Source organism: Sinocyclocheilus anshuiensis, unplaced genomic scaffold (assembly GCF_001515605.1).
Source record: "Sinocyclocheilus anshuiensis isolate Anshui unplaced genomic scaffold, SAMN03320099.WGS_v1.1 scaffold327, whole genome shotgun sequence".
Lineage (NCBI taxonomy): Eukaryota > Metazoa > Chordata > Actinopteri > Cypriniformes > Cyprinidae > Sinocyclocheilus > Sinocyclocheilus anshuiensis.
The window spans coordinates 172,624-187,657 of NW_015548206.1; the positions used below are offsets into that span (position 1 = coordinate 172,624).

The following is a 15,034-nucleotide window of genomic DNA, read 5'->3' on the forward strand; positions in this document are numbered from 1 at the left end:
AACACACACACACACACACACACACACACACACACACACACACACACACACACACACAAGCTTCTTCACAGGGCTATAATGAAAACATGTTTAAAAAATGTTTGCGGTTTAATCACGTTCATCACGTTCATTTCGCTGCTGCACTACAGCTTCTCCAGAAGACTACAACTCCCATGGTGCCACGGGGTAACCCAGGACTTGCAGCACCACGTGCTCGGACTGTCATAGGTCAGGTGACGTACAGCGGAGAGCAGGACAGCATGGCGAGTAAAGATCCCGGAGTAAGTTAATTAATATTTTAAAATCTAAAGAAAGCCTTAGAAATGTGTAGAAACATTTTGTTTGAGGATAATAACTGCATTTTAAATAACTAGCGTCTAGTAGTTTGCATTTAATTGTATGTGTCTATTTATGTTTTAAAGAAAGCTATGCTAGTTGTGTGCTAGCTTTGCAAGGTCCAGTTGTGCCACTATGATGTAACCTTGTATAACTTTATGTATGTGATTGTCATTAAAATACGATTATTGTGATATAGCTCATTCATAGTTTCAAAATTACAATTTGTGTCAGTGATGTGAAGTTATATACGTGTTTTAAAGTTGCCCCTCATCTGTCCTAGACAAGGTCATTTTGGCACACTTGAATTGATTCATTTATTCACGGCAGTCTTTAGCAAACTACTGACATCTTGCACAAAAATTACTAATAACATTTTTAAAGAAATGTATCTATTATCATGTATTTTTGTAGGCTACTCTAAAAATCTGTCTTGAGATCAGCTTTAAAGTATACATGTACACAGTTCTCACCTCTATGTCATTGCCTGTTCATTGTTTGTCTTTATAAACACTATGCCCATGTATTAGTAGGAGGATCAGGCATGTAGAATATGAGATGTGCTGTCTAGATATCAGACAACATAATTTATATAATTTACATTGTTATTTTAAGATGTATTCAAAAAGTCTGACTTTGTATCTGTCTGTCTGTCTCAGGGTTTTTTGCAGCAGCTGAGGCAGGTTGTTGGCAGGATGGGGTCTGGCCCGCGAGGGGTTGGCCTGGGTGTGAAGCTGCTCATCGGAGCTGGAGCTCTTGCCTACGGGGTCAAAGAAGCCACATACACAGGTAAAACACATGCTGAATTTTGTTTAAGATGGGCTATTTACTCACACATGTGTTCTAAACCCATACAAGTTTCTTACTTGTGTAGAATTCAAAAGGAGAATATTCATGGTTTATTGGAAGTTTAATAACTAATTGTGTTTTGCTGTGTATGTAGTGGAGGGTGGCCAGAGAGCAATTGTCTTCAGCAGAATTGGAGGAATGCAGATGGACACTGTGCTTGCAGAAGGATTGCACTTCAGGTACATTAAACGCAGGGTTTGTCATTAGAGCCACGATCTTTCATTATAATAGTAAAAGTAGTACACAAAACAAAGTGAAAAATTATGAAATATTATCGTATAACATTCTTGAAGACTTTAACTACTTTTATATATACTTATATACAGTGGTCGAATTGTAAAAAAAAAAAAATTCAGGGGGATGGTGTGGGTTCTGAAGCTAATTTTACACAATGAATACAATTGTCTTATTTTTATGAAAAGGTTCATTAATGGAAAAATTAGCCTTATTGCATTAACTATTATTTATAAGCTTTTTTCCTTCTGGGGCCTGAATGGATGAATTTTGGTCAGTATTAATAATTAAAGTATATTTTGCTGAATGTGTTTTTATACTGGCACCTTGGCTGGTTTAGGCCTGTCATTGATAAATAAAGATGACAATAAAACCGCCAGTAGGTGGCAGCAAGTCCCTGTTTTCATAAATTATTTATTGAATGATTCAAATCAAGCGATTCGTTCAAAACGGCGGTTTCAGTTAGAAATGAAACAAGTCCATCTGAATGGACCGTTGAATAACTGGCTCACCCTATACTTTCAAAAACAGATTCATGGAATGCACTGTTGTATAAAATGAATAGCACATTTGTGCTAGTGCACATGTGCTGATATTCAGAAAAGTACATTGCTTGTGCAATGAATATAAAAACATAAAAACTCATACATGGGTATTTTTTTGTTTCATTGCTGGAGTTATAAGGGCATTCTAACTACATTCTAATAGGCTTCATCACACAGTGAATGCTTTTGGACTCTCAAGGCTTTTTTTTTTTTTAAAAGTTGGGTATTGTCAGCTCTCCTATTGTCTTTCAGTCCCTCACAGTCACACATACAGCACAATAACATTATGTCATGGGATGTCTTTAAATTTTAATCAAGGAAAAATCATGCCTTCTGTTGTCTTTTTTTAAAGAACTTCAAAGGCGCTTGAACCATTTTGCGCAAAAAATGATGAAAACTTGCTTCAGCTTGTGCACAGCTTGTTACAGTACCGAGGTCTGATTGGCCAATCGCCATTGTTTAGTTCATAAATTATCATAAGTAGAGAATTTTAACATTTCATGTGCATAAGTTTTACATAATACACAACATTAATAATCCAAAGTGGATGCTCAATTCGAGCCCTGCTTATGTACTACTTAACCAAAAGTTTATAGCAGTTTACCCAAAAAAGGAAATTTGCTCATCCAAGATGTAGATGAGTTTGTATGCCATCTCATTTTGATGGTGCCATCAATAATCCACAACACACAACTATTCCTTAAAATTCCTTTTTTTTGGAGCTTGGCAGACTTAATCAATTAGACATTCTGCCTAAACTTCTCAATTTATGCTTTACACAAGAAAGAATAATATGGGATCAGAAGAACATGAGAGGGAGCAAATGCTGCAGAAAGTTACAGTATGTCTGTCTTACATTTAGGATACCGTGGTTCCAGTACCCTATCATCTATGATATTCGAGCCAGGCCCAGGAAGATTTCATCCCTCACTGGAAGCAAAGGTGACCTTGAACCAGATACTCATAAATGCAATAAATGCTAAACATTGGCTTGATAAAGTTCCAAATGATGTTACTAGGCAACATAACCTGTGCCAGTTAAAAGAGTTCATGTGACTCTGTCCATCACAGATCTTCAGATGGTAAACATAGGTCTTCGTGTGCTGTCTCGACCCATTGCCTCCCAATTGCCGATCATGTACCAGCAGCTGGGAAAAGACTACGATGAACGTGTGCTTCCTTCTATCGTCAATGAGGTGCTTAAGAGCGTGGTGGCTAAGTTCAATGCCTCCCAACTGATCACACAGAGAGCCCAGGTACGGTATGAAGACTACCAAGTCAACAGTCATGTTTCAGCAACGTTTTTTTTTTTTGTTCTGTGACTGTTGGCTTTTTTGGCTAATTGCGCATGTTGAATCAGTGGTGGAGCCCATCCGTGAGAGAGATCACTCTAATTTGGCTGTTCATCTTAACAAACCAGGGGCCGGTTGCATAAACTGTTTAGACTAGTCTTAAAAAGTTAGTCATCTATTTTTTTTTTCTTCAAGACTGGTCATAACTTTTTTAATTCAGTTATGAAAAGGTAGATTGGTCTTATTTGTATTGGAAAATTAAGACTGATTATTACCCTTTGGCAACTGCTAGTTGGTCAAACTAGTTCTTAACATGGTGGCTAAGTTTATGTAACTAGCCCCTGGGCTGATTTTTGTACATGGGTAACTGCTGTATTTCTGCATTTTCATTCAGCCATCACTTTCCTAAAAATGTGAGAAATATGAGGTTTATCATTTTATAAAACTTGGTCAATACATTTTTGTCAAAACTGTATTATTTGAACTTGTTGTTTAAATCATTGTTTTTACAGTCATTTTTTACAGTTATCATAGACATGTAGTTGTTTCAAAACTGTGTTGTTTTAGAAGAATTTGAACAGTTAGCCTATTGATGAATATTGTGTATCATTAGTTGATTTCCTCCTTCGTCTCAATCCGGTTCAGCAGTGGTGCTTTTTTGGGGTCATTCATTAATTAATCAGTTCTTGGACCACTTCTCTTCTCTGTCTACATGGCATCACTAGGTTCTGTCATTCAGAAACATGGCTTTTCATATCACTGCTATGCTGATGACACTCAACTCTACCTCTCATTCCATCCTGATGATCCGACAATAGCTGTACACATCTCAGCTTGTCTAACAGACATTTCTTGCTGGATGAAGGAAATCACCTTCAACTCAACCTTGCCAAGACAGAACTGCGTTTCATCACAATTTCACCATCCAGTTAGGCACATCAACCATAACTCCTTCAAAAACAGCAAGAAACCTTGGAGTTATGATTGATGATAAGCTGACGTTCTCAGACCACATTGCTAAAACTGTCCGGTCCTACAGATTTGCTTTATTCAACATCTAGAAGATCAGGTCCTTTCTTTCGGAACATGCTTCACAACTCCTTGCTCAAGCTCTTGTTCTATCCAGGCTGGACTATTGCAATGCTCTCTTGGCAGGTCTTCCAGACACTTCTATCAAACCTCTACAATTAATCCAAAATGCGGCAGCAAGATAAATTTTTAACGAGCCGAAAAGAATGCATGTCACACTTCTGTTTATCAATTTGCACTGGCTACCAATAGCTGCTTGCATAAAATTCAAGGCATTAATGTTTGCCTACAAAACCACCACTGGCTCTGCACCCCTTTACCTAAATTCATTACTTCAGAGTTATGTGCCCTCTAGAAGCTTGCGTTCTGCAAGTCAACATTGCTTTATTGTGCCATCCCAAAGAGGCACAAAATCACTTTCACGGACTTTTAAATTAAATGTTCCCTCCTGGTGGAATGACCTGCCCAACTCAGTCCAAGCAGCTGAGTCCTTAGCCATCTTCAAGAATTGGCTAAAAACACATCTCTTCCATCTTTTTTTGACCCTCTAACTCTAGCACTCTCTATTCTAATTCTATTCTTTATTTAAAAAATCCTTGCCCTTTTTAGACTTCCACTCTATTCATTTACTGCTTGTTTTCTTTAAAAAAAAAAAAAAAACTAACACTAGCTTCTCTAATGTTTTTGTATTCTATCTATTTTTTTCTTTTTATTTAATATACAATTAACAAAAGCAAAAAAGGCCTCTAACACTAGCTTGCTCTATTCTTTTTCTATTCTATCTGTTTTCTTTTTATTTATTATATAATTAAAAAAAAAAACCTTGCTACGTGTACTGCATTAAGCTAACTGAGACTTGTTATAGCACTTGCATATCATTGCTCTTTTGTTGATTTTGCTTGCTTCTGTTGTCCTCATCTGTAAGTCGCTTTGGATAAAAGCGTCTGCTAAATGACTAAATGTAATTTTTTTTGGTGCTTCCTAAGCTCAGTCCCCATTTGCTTACATGGAAAAATGCGAACACATTCAAAATTACTTTTTTTGGTTTGTTTGTTTTGAACTGAAAAAAAGTCAGCCATACACGTGAATTGGAATGACATGCTTATAGAAAAGATATTCCCAAAAGAATAGGATCGATATTATCAGGTATTTATCTTAATGCAGATTCTATTATAACATCTTATAAGATTCACTCCTAACCCATACATTCACTTTCTGCCCCTGACCTTTGACTTTAACACTTTCAACAGATTCTCAGGTCTGATCCTGGTGTGAGAAAGAAATTATTAACCTCTTTGTGGAGGATAAGAAGCTCTGCCTTTATTTAGTTACAGAGCTGTTTAAGAAAACGGGCTGTTATTTCACACACTCTCATCTGATACAAGAGCTGAGACACACTACATGAAATATTTCATATTAAAGTGTCTGCTTGTTTGGTCAAGTCTAGAAATTTAGACTTGTGACCAAAATGTATTACAGTTGTATTACATTATCATATCAACATGAGTTTGAGTTGGGTAACATGAGTTTTACACAAACTTGTGGAGTTCATGTCAGTTCAAATGTTACTGTCAGTAAAGCAGAAGGAGGACATGGCAAATACTAGGACATTCATATATTCATTTATGTGAAAAACTTTGTATTAAATAAGAACAGCTCTAAATGTAAGCACTTTCACTTTTAGACCTCATTGTATCTGCATGTCTGTTGATGGTTTAAATAAGTTGATCAGTTACTGAGAAAATCAGCCTAGCTGTTATTTATGTGTTGTTTTATTTTGGTGTGCAGGTGTCACTACTCATTAGGCGAGATCTAATCGAGAGAGCTAAAGACTTTAACATCATCCTGGATGACGTGGCCATCACAGAGCTCAGCTTCAGCAAAGAGTACACCGCTGCTGTGGAGGCCAAACAAGTCGGTTAGTAGTACCAAAATATGTAATCTATGCACCCTTTTATGCACTCTTGATAATGGTAATATATATTGCGTACCCTAAAATAGCCTAAACAAAGCATCCTAATCTAACCAAAATTACATTGTACCTAGTCACCGGGCTGTCAGTTTAACGTGCTAATTAATTAGTTATGAAAAAATAACGCACTGGGCCCACCCCCAGACCTGTATGTCATCTTACATTTCATACAGTTGACTGTTGACAAATATGATGCAGGGCAACAACTTCATAAATGCAATTATGCCCTAAAATTCAAGATATTGGTGCAAAAATGCTCCTGTATGAGTTTTTGTCTCATATGATAAGCGATATTTACAGTTCAGCAAATAAGAAGTTAATATTGTTATATTTTAAAGGGGTCATATGATGCTGCTAAAAAGAACATTATTTTGTGTACAGACGCATGTGTGCTTAGAATAAACAGAAGTTATCGTTCGCTGGTGTGGACGTTAATATCGTTATCTTTATAGTTATCGTGATTGGTGTGAACGGGCCTTTATACTGTCTTTTTACGCGTTGCATCCTACTCTACACTGCCCAAAAAACTTGCTTTAAATATAAAAAATATAAAAACTCTTTAAATATAAAAAACGTACTTACAGTCTTTGAGTCAGAACAGCCGGCATTGTAGTCTACTCTCCTAGGATCAGGAAACAGTCCTCCAGAAAATGCGCTGGACACATCTGAATATTTGTTGTAAATACAGCTTAACCACTGATTTCTAGTCGTGTCCTCTTTTGGAAGGCCAAAAAAAGTAGTTTCGCTTTCACAACGAAACACAGCTCCTTCACGACATGGCGGCGGCGGCAGTAACTACTACAGCGAGAATAAAAGTTACGCCTTCGTTCTTTGAGTGAACATTTAGGCGGCGTTATGCAAATCTTCCCACATCGTGACGTAGACATGTGGGGGCGTGTTAGAACGAGCCGTTTTAGGTAGGCGTGGTTGACTCTTAACTTTTATAAAGAATATCTCTTTGGATTTGAGACTTTAGTCTTTGCAACTTTACAGATCTTCTTTATGCACCAAGAGCTTGTAACACTCCAAAGAGAAAGGAAAAACTGAAATCGCATCATATGACCCCTTTAAACAATATACTGTTTTTACTCAGTTTTGGCAACAAAAATATTACCTATAAAGCCACAGCAGAACTGTTGTGCGTCTGTGAGCAACACAGCGGTGTTTAGTTTCAGAATGAATCCGTGGTTTGAACTAATCGTGTAAATCAATGATTCAAAAGCCCATTCATAAAGAGACCCGTTTACTGAATTCCTGAATGAATCAGCCATTTGAACGAATCGAATTTTAATTATGTCATCATTTACTCAAACCTGAATGACTTACTTCCTTTTGTGGAACATAAAAGAAGGTATTTTGAAGACTGTTGGTAACAAAGCTGTTTTGGTTACCAATGACTTCCATTGCATGAACAGAAAAAAAACCCTGAGATATTTCTCAAATTATCTTCTTTCATGTTCCATAGTTTATGTTAGGCTGTTGTAGCCTAAACGTTTATGTGTAATAAATTGTTGAATCAAATAAAATATTTGTTTCTAAAGCTACTATTTGTAATGTCTACTTAATACTTTCTCATTTAACACAAAAATAGCTTTAAATAATCTTTTGGGTGTATTTTCACAGTCAAATTTATTTTGCAATTAATTAGATGAATTAACCGACACATCATGTAATTCTGCCCTACCAATAATATGACATGTTTACATTGGATAAATATATTAGGAAATAGAATTTTTGTAACAATGCAAAAGTCACTTTTGATCAGTTTTATGTAAAAAAACAAAACTGACCTCAACCTTTTGAATAGTAGTGGATATTGCTGAAAAAAAATTAAATATTAAAAGTAGTAAATATTGTCAAGGTCTGTGTTTCAAATTTAAGCAATATGCTTTTTTCTATTTCATTTTTTTATTTGCCTTTGTGAAATTTCACTATGTGAGAGTTGCAGCTGTAGAAAAATCAGCAACATTTTTGGTTATAATATATAAAAAATAAAAATAATTATCAGCTTATGGCATAGACTGTAATGTCTTAGAAGCATCCTTAAAAGCATTAAAGAGTATTTCTCAGAAAGAGCTTTGCTTATCCTAATGCTCTGCACTAAACGGCACTCTGGTCATTCTATGACTTCGTTTTATATCATCAGTATTCCCTATTGACCAAACAACAGTATACAACTTGCACAAAACTGTATGAAATGTCATGTTGAAAAAGGAGAATATCTGTGTGTGAGACCTTCTTCTTTTAAATAACCTGTCTCTCTTGTTGACGTATAGCCCAGCAGGAGGCCCAAAGGGCTCAGTTCTATGTAGAGAAGGCCAAACAGGACCAGAGACAGAAGATTATACAGGCTGAGGGTGAAGCTGAGGCTGCTAAAATGGTATACTGTTGCTGCTTTCTCCACTCCACTTCAGCACACATATTGACGATCACTGAAACAATGTCTCAACAATGTTTTATTCAAACTATAAGGGGGTTCCGTGGTTACTCTAAAACAGGGGTGCCCAAACTCGGTCCTGGAGGGCCGGGTCCCAAATGCACTATTTTCAGCTACAAGCACCTCGTTTCATATAATTATTATTCCCTGTTATTATGTTCTAGATCTGTGAGTGGTAAATGACTGTAATTTTCAGATATAATTAATGAATACTGCTTCTGTGCTAATTAAGCCGCAGTCAGTTGTTGCAGTCATACATCTAGGCTATTTTGAACTGTTGCCCCCTCATTCTCAACAAGCTATTAGCAACCAAAACACATTTGAAAGCATTTGTTCTCTCTTTTTTGTTTGTGCGTTATGGACATTTCTCAGTTGTTCTTTCAATTTGTCATGTTTCAGCATTTACACTTTCAGATATGACTTTGCAGTTGGATTCTTTCCTGCTGATATGATGCAATTCTGTTTCTAAAACGGGCCGCAGGTCAATGGCTGTCTGCTGACGGTAAACAACCAAGGGTACAGAGTAATTTGCTTTTGTGTTTGTTTGTTTGTGCACTCCAGTTGGGTCAAGCTGTTACGAAGAACCCTGGCTACCTAAAACTCAGACGTATCAGAGCAGCCCAAAATATTGCCAAAACGGTAAGACAAAGAATGGTTGACTCATGTTAACAGATGCTGATACACTACCAGTTAAATATTTCTGGTACGTATGAAGTATTACAATTATTAAAATTAATATTTTTATTCAGCAAGGATGCATTAAATGAATCAAAAACGAGACTAAAATATTTATAATGTAATATAAATTTTCACTTTAGAAAGTTCAAAAGAACAGCATTTGTTTATTCATCAAAGATGAATAATATCAGTTTCCACAAAAATATTAAGCAGCACAACTGTTTTGAACGTTGATAATAGTAAGAAATGTTTCTTGAGCACCAGATCAGAATATTAGACTGGAGTAATGGTTGTTGAAAATTCTGCTTTTCCGTCACATATTTAATGTAATAATATTTCATAATAGTACTGTTTTTATTGTATTTTTAAGCAAATAGATGTAGCCTTGGTGAGCATAAGAGACTTAATCATGTGGTGCTTTCCTGTCAGTTCTGTAGCTTACAAGAGCAAAACATGACTTATTATTGCACAGTATGTACACTGAGTCCTGCATACTAAACATCGTAAGTGAAGAATAGACATCATATAATATGGTTTCAAAAAATATTATGCTACATAATCACATAAATGCATCTAGTTGCAAGATTTATTACCTTGAGAATAAATTTGAAAATGTATTCACTTTTGAAAGTCCAATCAAATAATGAGTCAAAACAGAGATTAATTTCATCACATTAGATCAAATTAAGCTAACCTAGTAGGTTATTTCAGTTATGGTAGTAGAGTATTCCAGGCATACTCTGCACAATTTACATACTAAACTAACCGTTTCTACAGTATTTGTATAAAAGTATGTATTATTATATAGAATATAATACAGTGTATAGTATTTAGTATATTATATATGTTATATAATATGTATTATTTATTAGTATGGTATTTAAATAAAAATAATAATAATGTCCTTGTCTCGTAATCTATGTATATCTTATCACCAGGTGGCAGCTTCTCAGAACAAGGTGTACCTGAGCGCAGACAGCCTCGTTTTGAACCTCCAGGACAGCTCCTTTGACAAGTAAGATCCTAACCAATGATCCTCACATAATTCTAAGCATTACATCTCCCTTCCTCATCTGTGATCTTCAAAACTAACTAAAAAATTCCCAGCTGTAGTTAAAAAGAGGAAAATCTTCTAATGAAGTATGTTGTTCTCTGATCTGAGCAGGACAACTTGACCTAACAGAGTCTAATACCATCCTCACATTATTTTTTTTTCTCTTCTTAAACGTAACTACTGAATAGACTAAACACATATGCGTGTTTTGTCCAAAGCTCTGTTACTTAGTCTTAAGTGTATTAATGCCCATATGTTAGCATAGTTCCCTCAGCGGTAATCTCTGCATTTGTCTTCTCTGTCTCTGTCAGCCTGTCACTGGGGAAATGAGGAGCATCATCCATGAAGAACATATGCATTCCATATGTAAGCAGTGTTTGCTGAGCCACTATATTAATGCCCCTTTCCTAAACGGGACTGTGAGCAGAGCCTCTCACAGTACAGTTCTGCTGGGGCTCAGATGAGACATGGGTCAGGCAGCCTTACAGGTTCATCTGTACATGTATACCTGTTTATACACAGTCATTCAGGATTATTTTCTAGCACATTCAGCTCAAGAATTGGAGTTTTGGTATCAGGCAACTTTAAATACTAATGGTGATCACAAAATACACTGCAAACAATAAATGGTCACTTGTTCATATGTCAATTTTGCCCCAAGGTTTTTTTTTATTTTTATTATTAGTATTACTATAACCATTCAATGTTCTCTATAAATTTCAACTTTATGAAGTGTTTGCTGACAGATGCTAATGTACTTGCAGACATTTTGATTAAATAATGTGTTTAAGACTATTTGTGGGGGATATTTATTTTTTTGGAAATGTTTTTGAACCATAAAAAATTTTTTTTTAAAAAGTCTCTTCTGCTCACCAAGCCTGCATTTATTTGATCCAAAGTACAGCAAAAAAAAATAAAAAATTCAAAAATATTTTTACTATTTAAAATAACAGTTTTCTATTTGAATATACTTTAAAATGTAATTTATTCCTGTGATTTCAAAGCAGAACAACTTTTTAGCATCAATACTCCAGGCACATGGTCTTTCAGAAATCATTCTAATATTCCGATTTGCTGCAAAAAAAAAAAAATTTTTGAAAACGGCTGGGTAGAATTTTTCAGGTTTCTTTGATGAATAGAAAGTTCAGAAGAACAGCATTTATCTGAAATATAAATCTTTTTAACATTATAAATGTCTTTATCATCACTTTTGATCAATTTAAAGCATTCTTGCTAAATAAAAGTATTAATTTCTATATATATATATATATATATATATAAAATAAGTGAATTTTCAGGATGAATTAGTATTTGGAATGTAATAAAATATTTACTTTAAAAATCTACTAAAATCTATTTACTAAAAATCATAAAACCTTCCATTTTAAATGACACAAAAATCTCAGATTCAGATTTTCAGTAGTCTCAGACTTTTTGTTTTGTTTTTTCAAATTGGGGATTTTTGAGGTTACTCAGGAATGTTTAAAGAGAAACCTATAAATTGGATTCCAAGTAACAGACAGCAACATGCGGTGAACAGACATTGATTTCACTAAAGAGGAGGTTTAGTCAGTGGGTGGCGCCACATACAAAGCCAGTAGTTTCTTGTTGAAAATGTCCTTTACATGCAATTCTGGAACCATGGAGATAAAGATGAGTCTTAATGTAGAGAAAGAGGTGTGGCAAGGGACTTGTCTGCTTGTGTGCATGTCTCTGTGGTACACAACACAGACCCATGGATTAACTGAACGCTTGAGAGCACGTTTCAATGTGATCCTCAGAAATAGGGTCTCTTGTGACTATTAAAATATCACTGGATTAGAGTGGGCGCTCTTCAGGAGGGGTTTGAAGGGGCTTAGTGCATTATCCCATTGGTAATATTCATGTGGAGGAGGAGAGTATGGAGAGGGTGGAGCCAGTGAAATACTGCATAAGACCACACCTCTTTTTTTACCTCAGCCTATAGAATTCAGTGGTATTTTTTTGAACACAGAAACCCTTGATGGGTGAATGGCTGCATTTTGTCTTATAGGTTGCCTATATGGCATCTGTGTTATTGGAATATATTCCATATATCTAGTGCCGCTGTTCTCTTAACCTCTTTTTGTGTGGTTATGCCTAAACTGGTTCCGGTTTGATCTGCTGAACGTGCTGTGGTGAACGCTTTAATATGCAAATTTGAATGGAGGAGATGTCTGTCACATTTCCACCCCCCACCTCCCATTCCTCAATCCTCTCTTGCCCCTCCCCTCCCTGGCCATGCATAAACAACAGCAGATTACTACTCAGCTGGTCCATCTCCATGGAAACGCTGACCTCATACTGGGACGAGAGATCTGGGCCAGTCACCATGGCGATTCGCCAGGACAGTAGACTTGGTCTCTCTTACCTATAGCTCGATGCAGCTTTGCTGCTATTTCTGGAGGTCAACAGTACAACGTTCTCGGATCATGCTGTTTTTCCCACCATGCACTGTATGCTGCAGATAATTGTTTGCTGTGCTGCAGCTCAAGAACCAACTTGCTAACTGTGCGCTCATGCTAGATGTATGACCTACATCCCACTTCAAAGTCGTGATGCTCTGCGGTTTGTCTGCGGTGTCCTTGCCACAGAATCTGATCTACAGAAATGCACACTGAATTATTTGCTTAGTCATTTGCACTGAATAAAACATTTCATATTTTAAGCAATGCAGCATGAATATATGCACCTCATATGTTGAAAAGCATTTTATGTTCGTAATACAATTGAGCAATGCAAGCCTAAGGAAATTATATGTTTAGTGCATTGATTCCACCCTCTTAGTTAAGTTTAATAGCAACTAAGCAAATGAAGTTTCCAAAATTGAAGGAAACAACTTATGGCATCTTATTGTAAAATAACAAAAACTGCATTGCTTTGATCCAAATGCATTTATTTATTTTTTCTTCAACAGGATATATTTTAAAGTAGAACCAATCGATATAGGCGGTTTTCATCAACCACAGTTAAACCTGAAGGTGAGTTAGGTGATGCTTGGTGATAAAAAAGCTGCAGGGCTTTCGTTTCCAGGTTGAATTCGCTCCCCTGGAGATGAATTGATGAATTGGTGCCATCCGTAGTCAGAGAAGGCCTCCACATTAATTTACTGAGTGGATTTAATTAACCTGTTTCTTTTTTGTGGTACCCTCATTATGGTGTCAAATGGGATTTGGAAAGCTTGTCCTAGTTTGGTTAATATTGCTTTTTTTGTCTTCCTTTTTTTCTCCATTTGCCACCGTTTAGGTCACACTCGAGACAAGCTTATGCAGAGATCCTGCCTGGCTTTGGTGTTCGTAGGTGTCTGAAGTCTCTGTGCACCCTTTCTATAGACAATCCCCCCTATTTAAAAGTGTGCTGTAATTGCAAATCCATGGACTTTCTGAAACGTTGAGAAATGAATGAACTGTTTATGCTTCCAGCTACCTAAGGAAACACTTGTGTCTTTGTTTCTTTCTAGAAAAATTCAGGAATGCTAAGTGGAATATTGGAAGTGTGTTAACCTTAGCCTCTGGTTCACAAGTAGGTACAAAATTTGAATCGTGCCTTTTTGCGTGAGGAGCGATGATTCTCACACATCATGGAGAGATGTTATGCAATGAGCGTACGGCTGTATAGTTCATGCGAGTTTCTAAGGGACAGGAGGAATTAGTGCTAATTTTGGACTGAATACTTTAGTCTGTGATTTATATTTAGTTTGTTACATATGACTTTCTATTCATGAATTATGATTAAACACTCTTAAAAATAAAGATACTTTCTTGACATCTATGGTTCCATGAAGAACCTTTAATATCCATAGAATATTTAAACTGCACAGAAGGTTCTTTAAACTATTCAAATGTTCTTTACACTAAGAAAAAAATCTTCTTTAAGAACTGTTCACCAAAAGGTTCTTTCTGGAAACCAAAATAGTTCTTTATGGCATCACAACGAAACCTATTTGGAACTTTATTCTTGTGAATGTTACGGTACATTAGCCACATGCTTATTAAGGAATATTTATATTTTGGTCCTCTTCCTAAATTGAGAACTACAGATATCTGTAAAACTAAGACATTGAAGAGTATTTCTGCAAATCTTTCTTGTTTAGTTGAAATTGTCTCCCGACATTCTCTGAAATACAAAGCTTGTTGGGTTTTATCATATTTTTCCAAAGTAGCAGCAGCTTCCTCTTTCATTGTATGTCAGGAAACAGGCCCTCAGTCCCTCCATGTAGGTTCCCACAGGTACAGCGTCTGCGCATCAGCCTCAGTGCACGTGTCTGGCCTCCATGTGGACAACTGATAGAAACTGCTATTCAGTTCTGACTGCGTTTAGCACAATGGCCCTGCTAACATTAGTCAGCTTGTGACATTTTCCTGTTCAACTCCTCACAAAGTCACTCAATTTGAGTGTGGTTTTCCATTTAGGCAAGTTTAGCTTAAAAACAAAACAAAACAAAAAAAAAAATACAAAGTTCTTTTGCATTGGACGGTGGCAGACCTTAATGCGAGCTTGCAGTTGGTTGTTAGTAGGTGCAGGGTTTATGCAGACAAAAGATGCAGACAAAAGGTTTGGAGAAGTTTGGGTACACAACCAAAGTATGTT

General features: G+C 36.2%; 1 protein-coding gene across 1 annotated transcript; it reads left to right on the forward strand.

The window, feature by feature from the left end:
* Positions 1-158: 158 nt before the first annotated feature.
* phb2a (prohibitin 2a) lies at positions 159-11,221 on the forward strand. Its single transcript, XM_016440259.1, has 10 exons — positions 159-281; positions 996-1,125; positions 1,280-1,364; positions 2,827-2,906; positions 3,036-3,220; positions 6,074-6,203; positions 8,534-8,637; positions 9,256-9,333; positions 10,311-10,387; positions 10,738-11,221. Exons 1-10 carry the CDS (start codon positions 174-176, stop codon positions 10,754-10,756), a joined length of 996 nt encoding a protein of 331 aa, XP_016295745.1. The 5' UTR covers positions 159-173; the 3' UTR covers positions 10,757-11,221.
* The last annotated feature ends 3,813 nt before the right edge of the window (positions 11,222-15,034 follow it).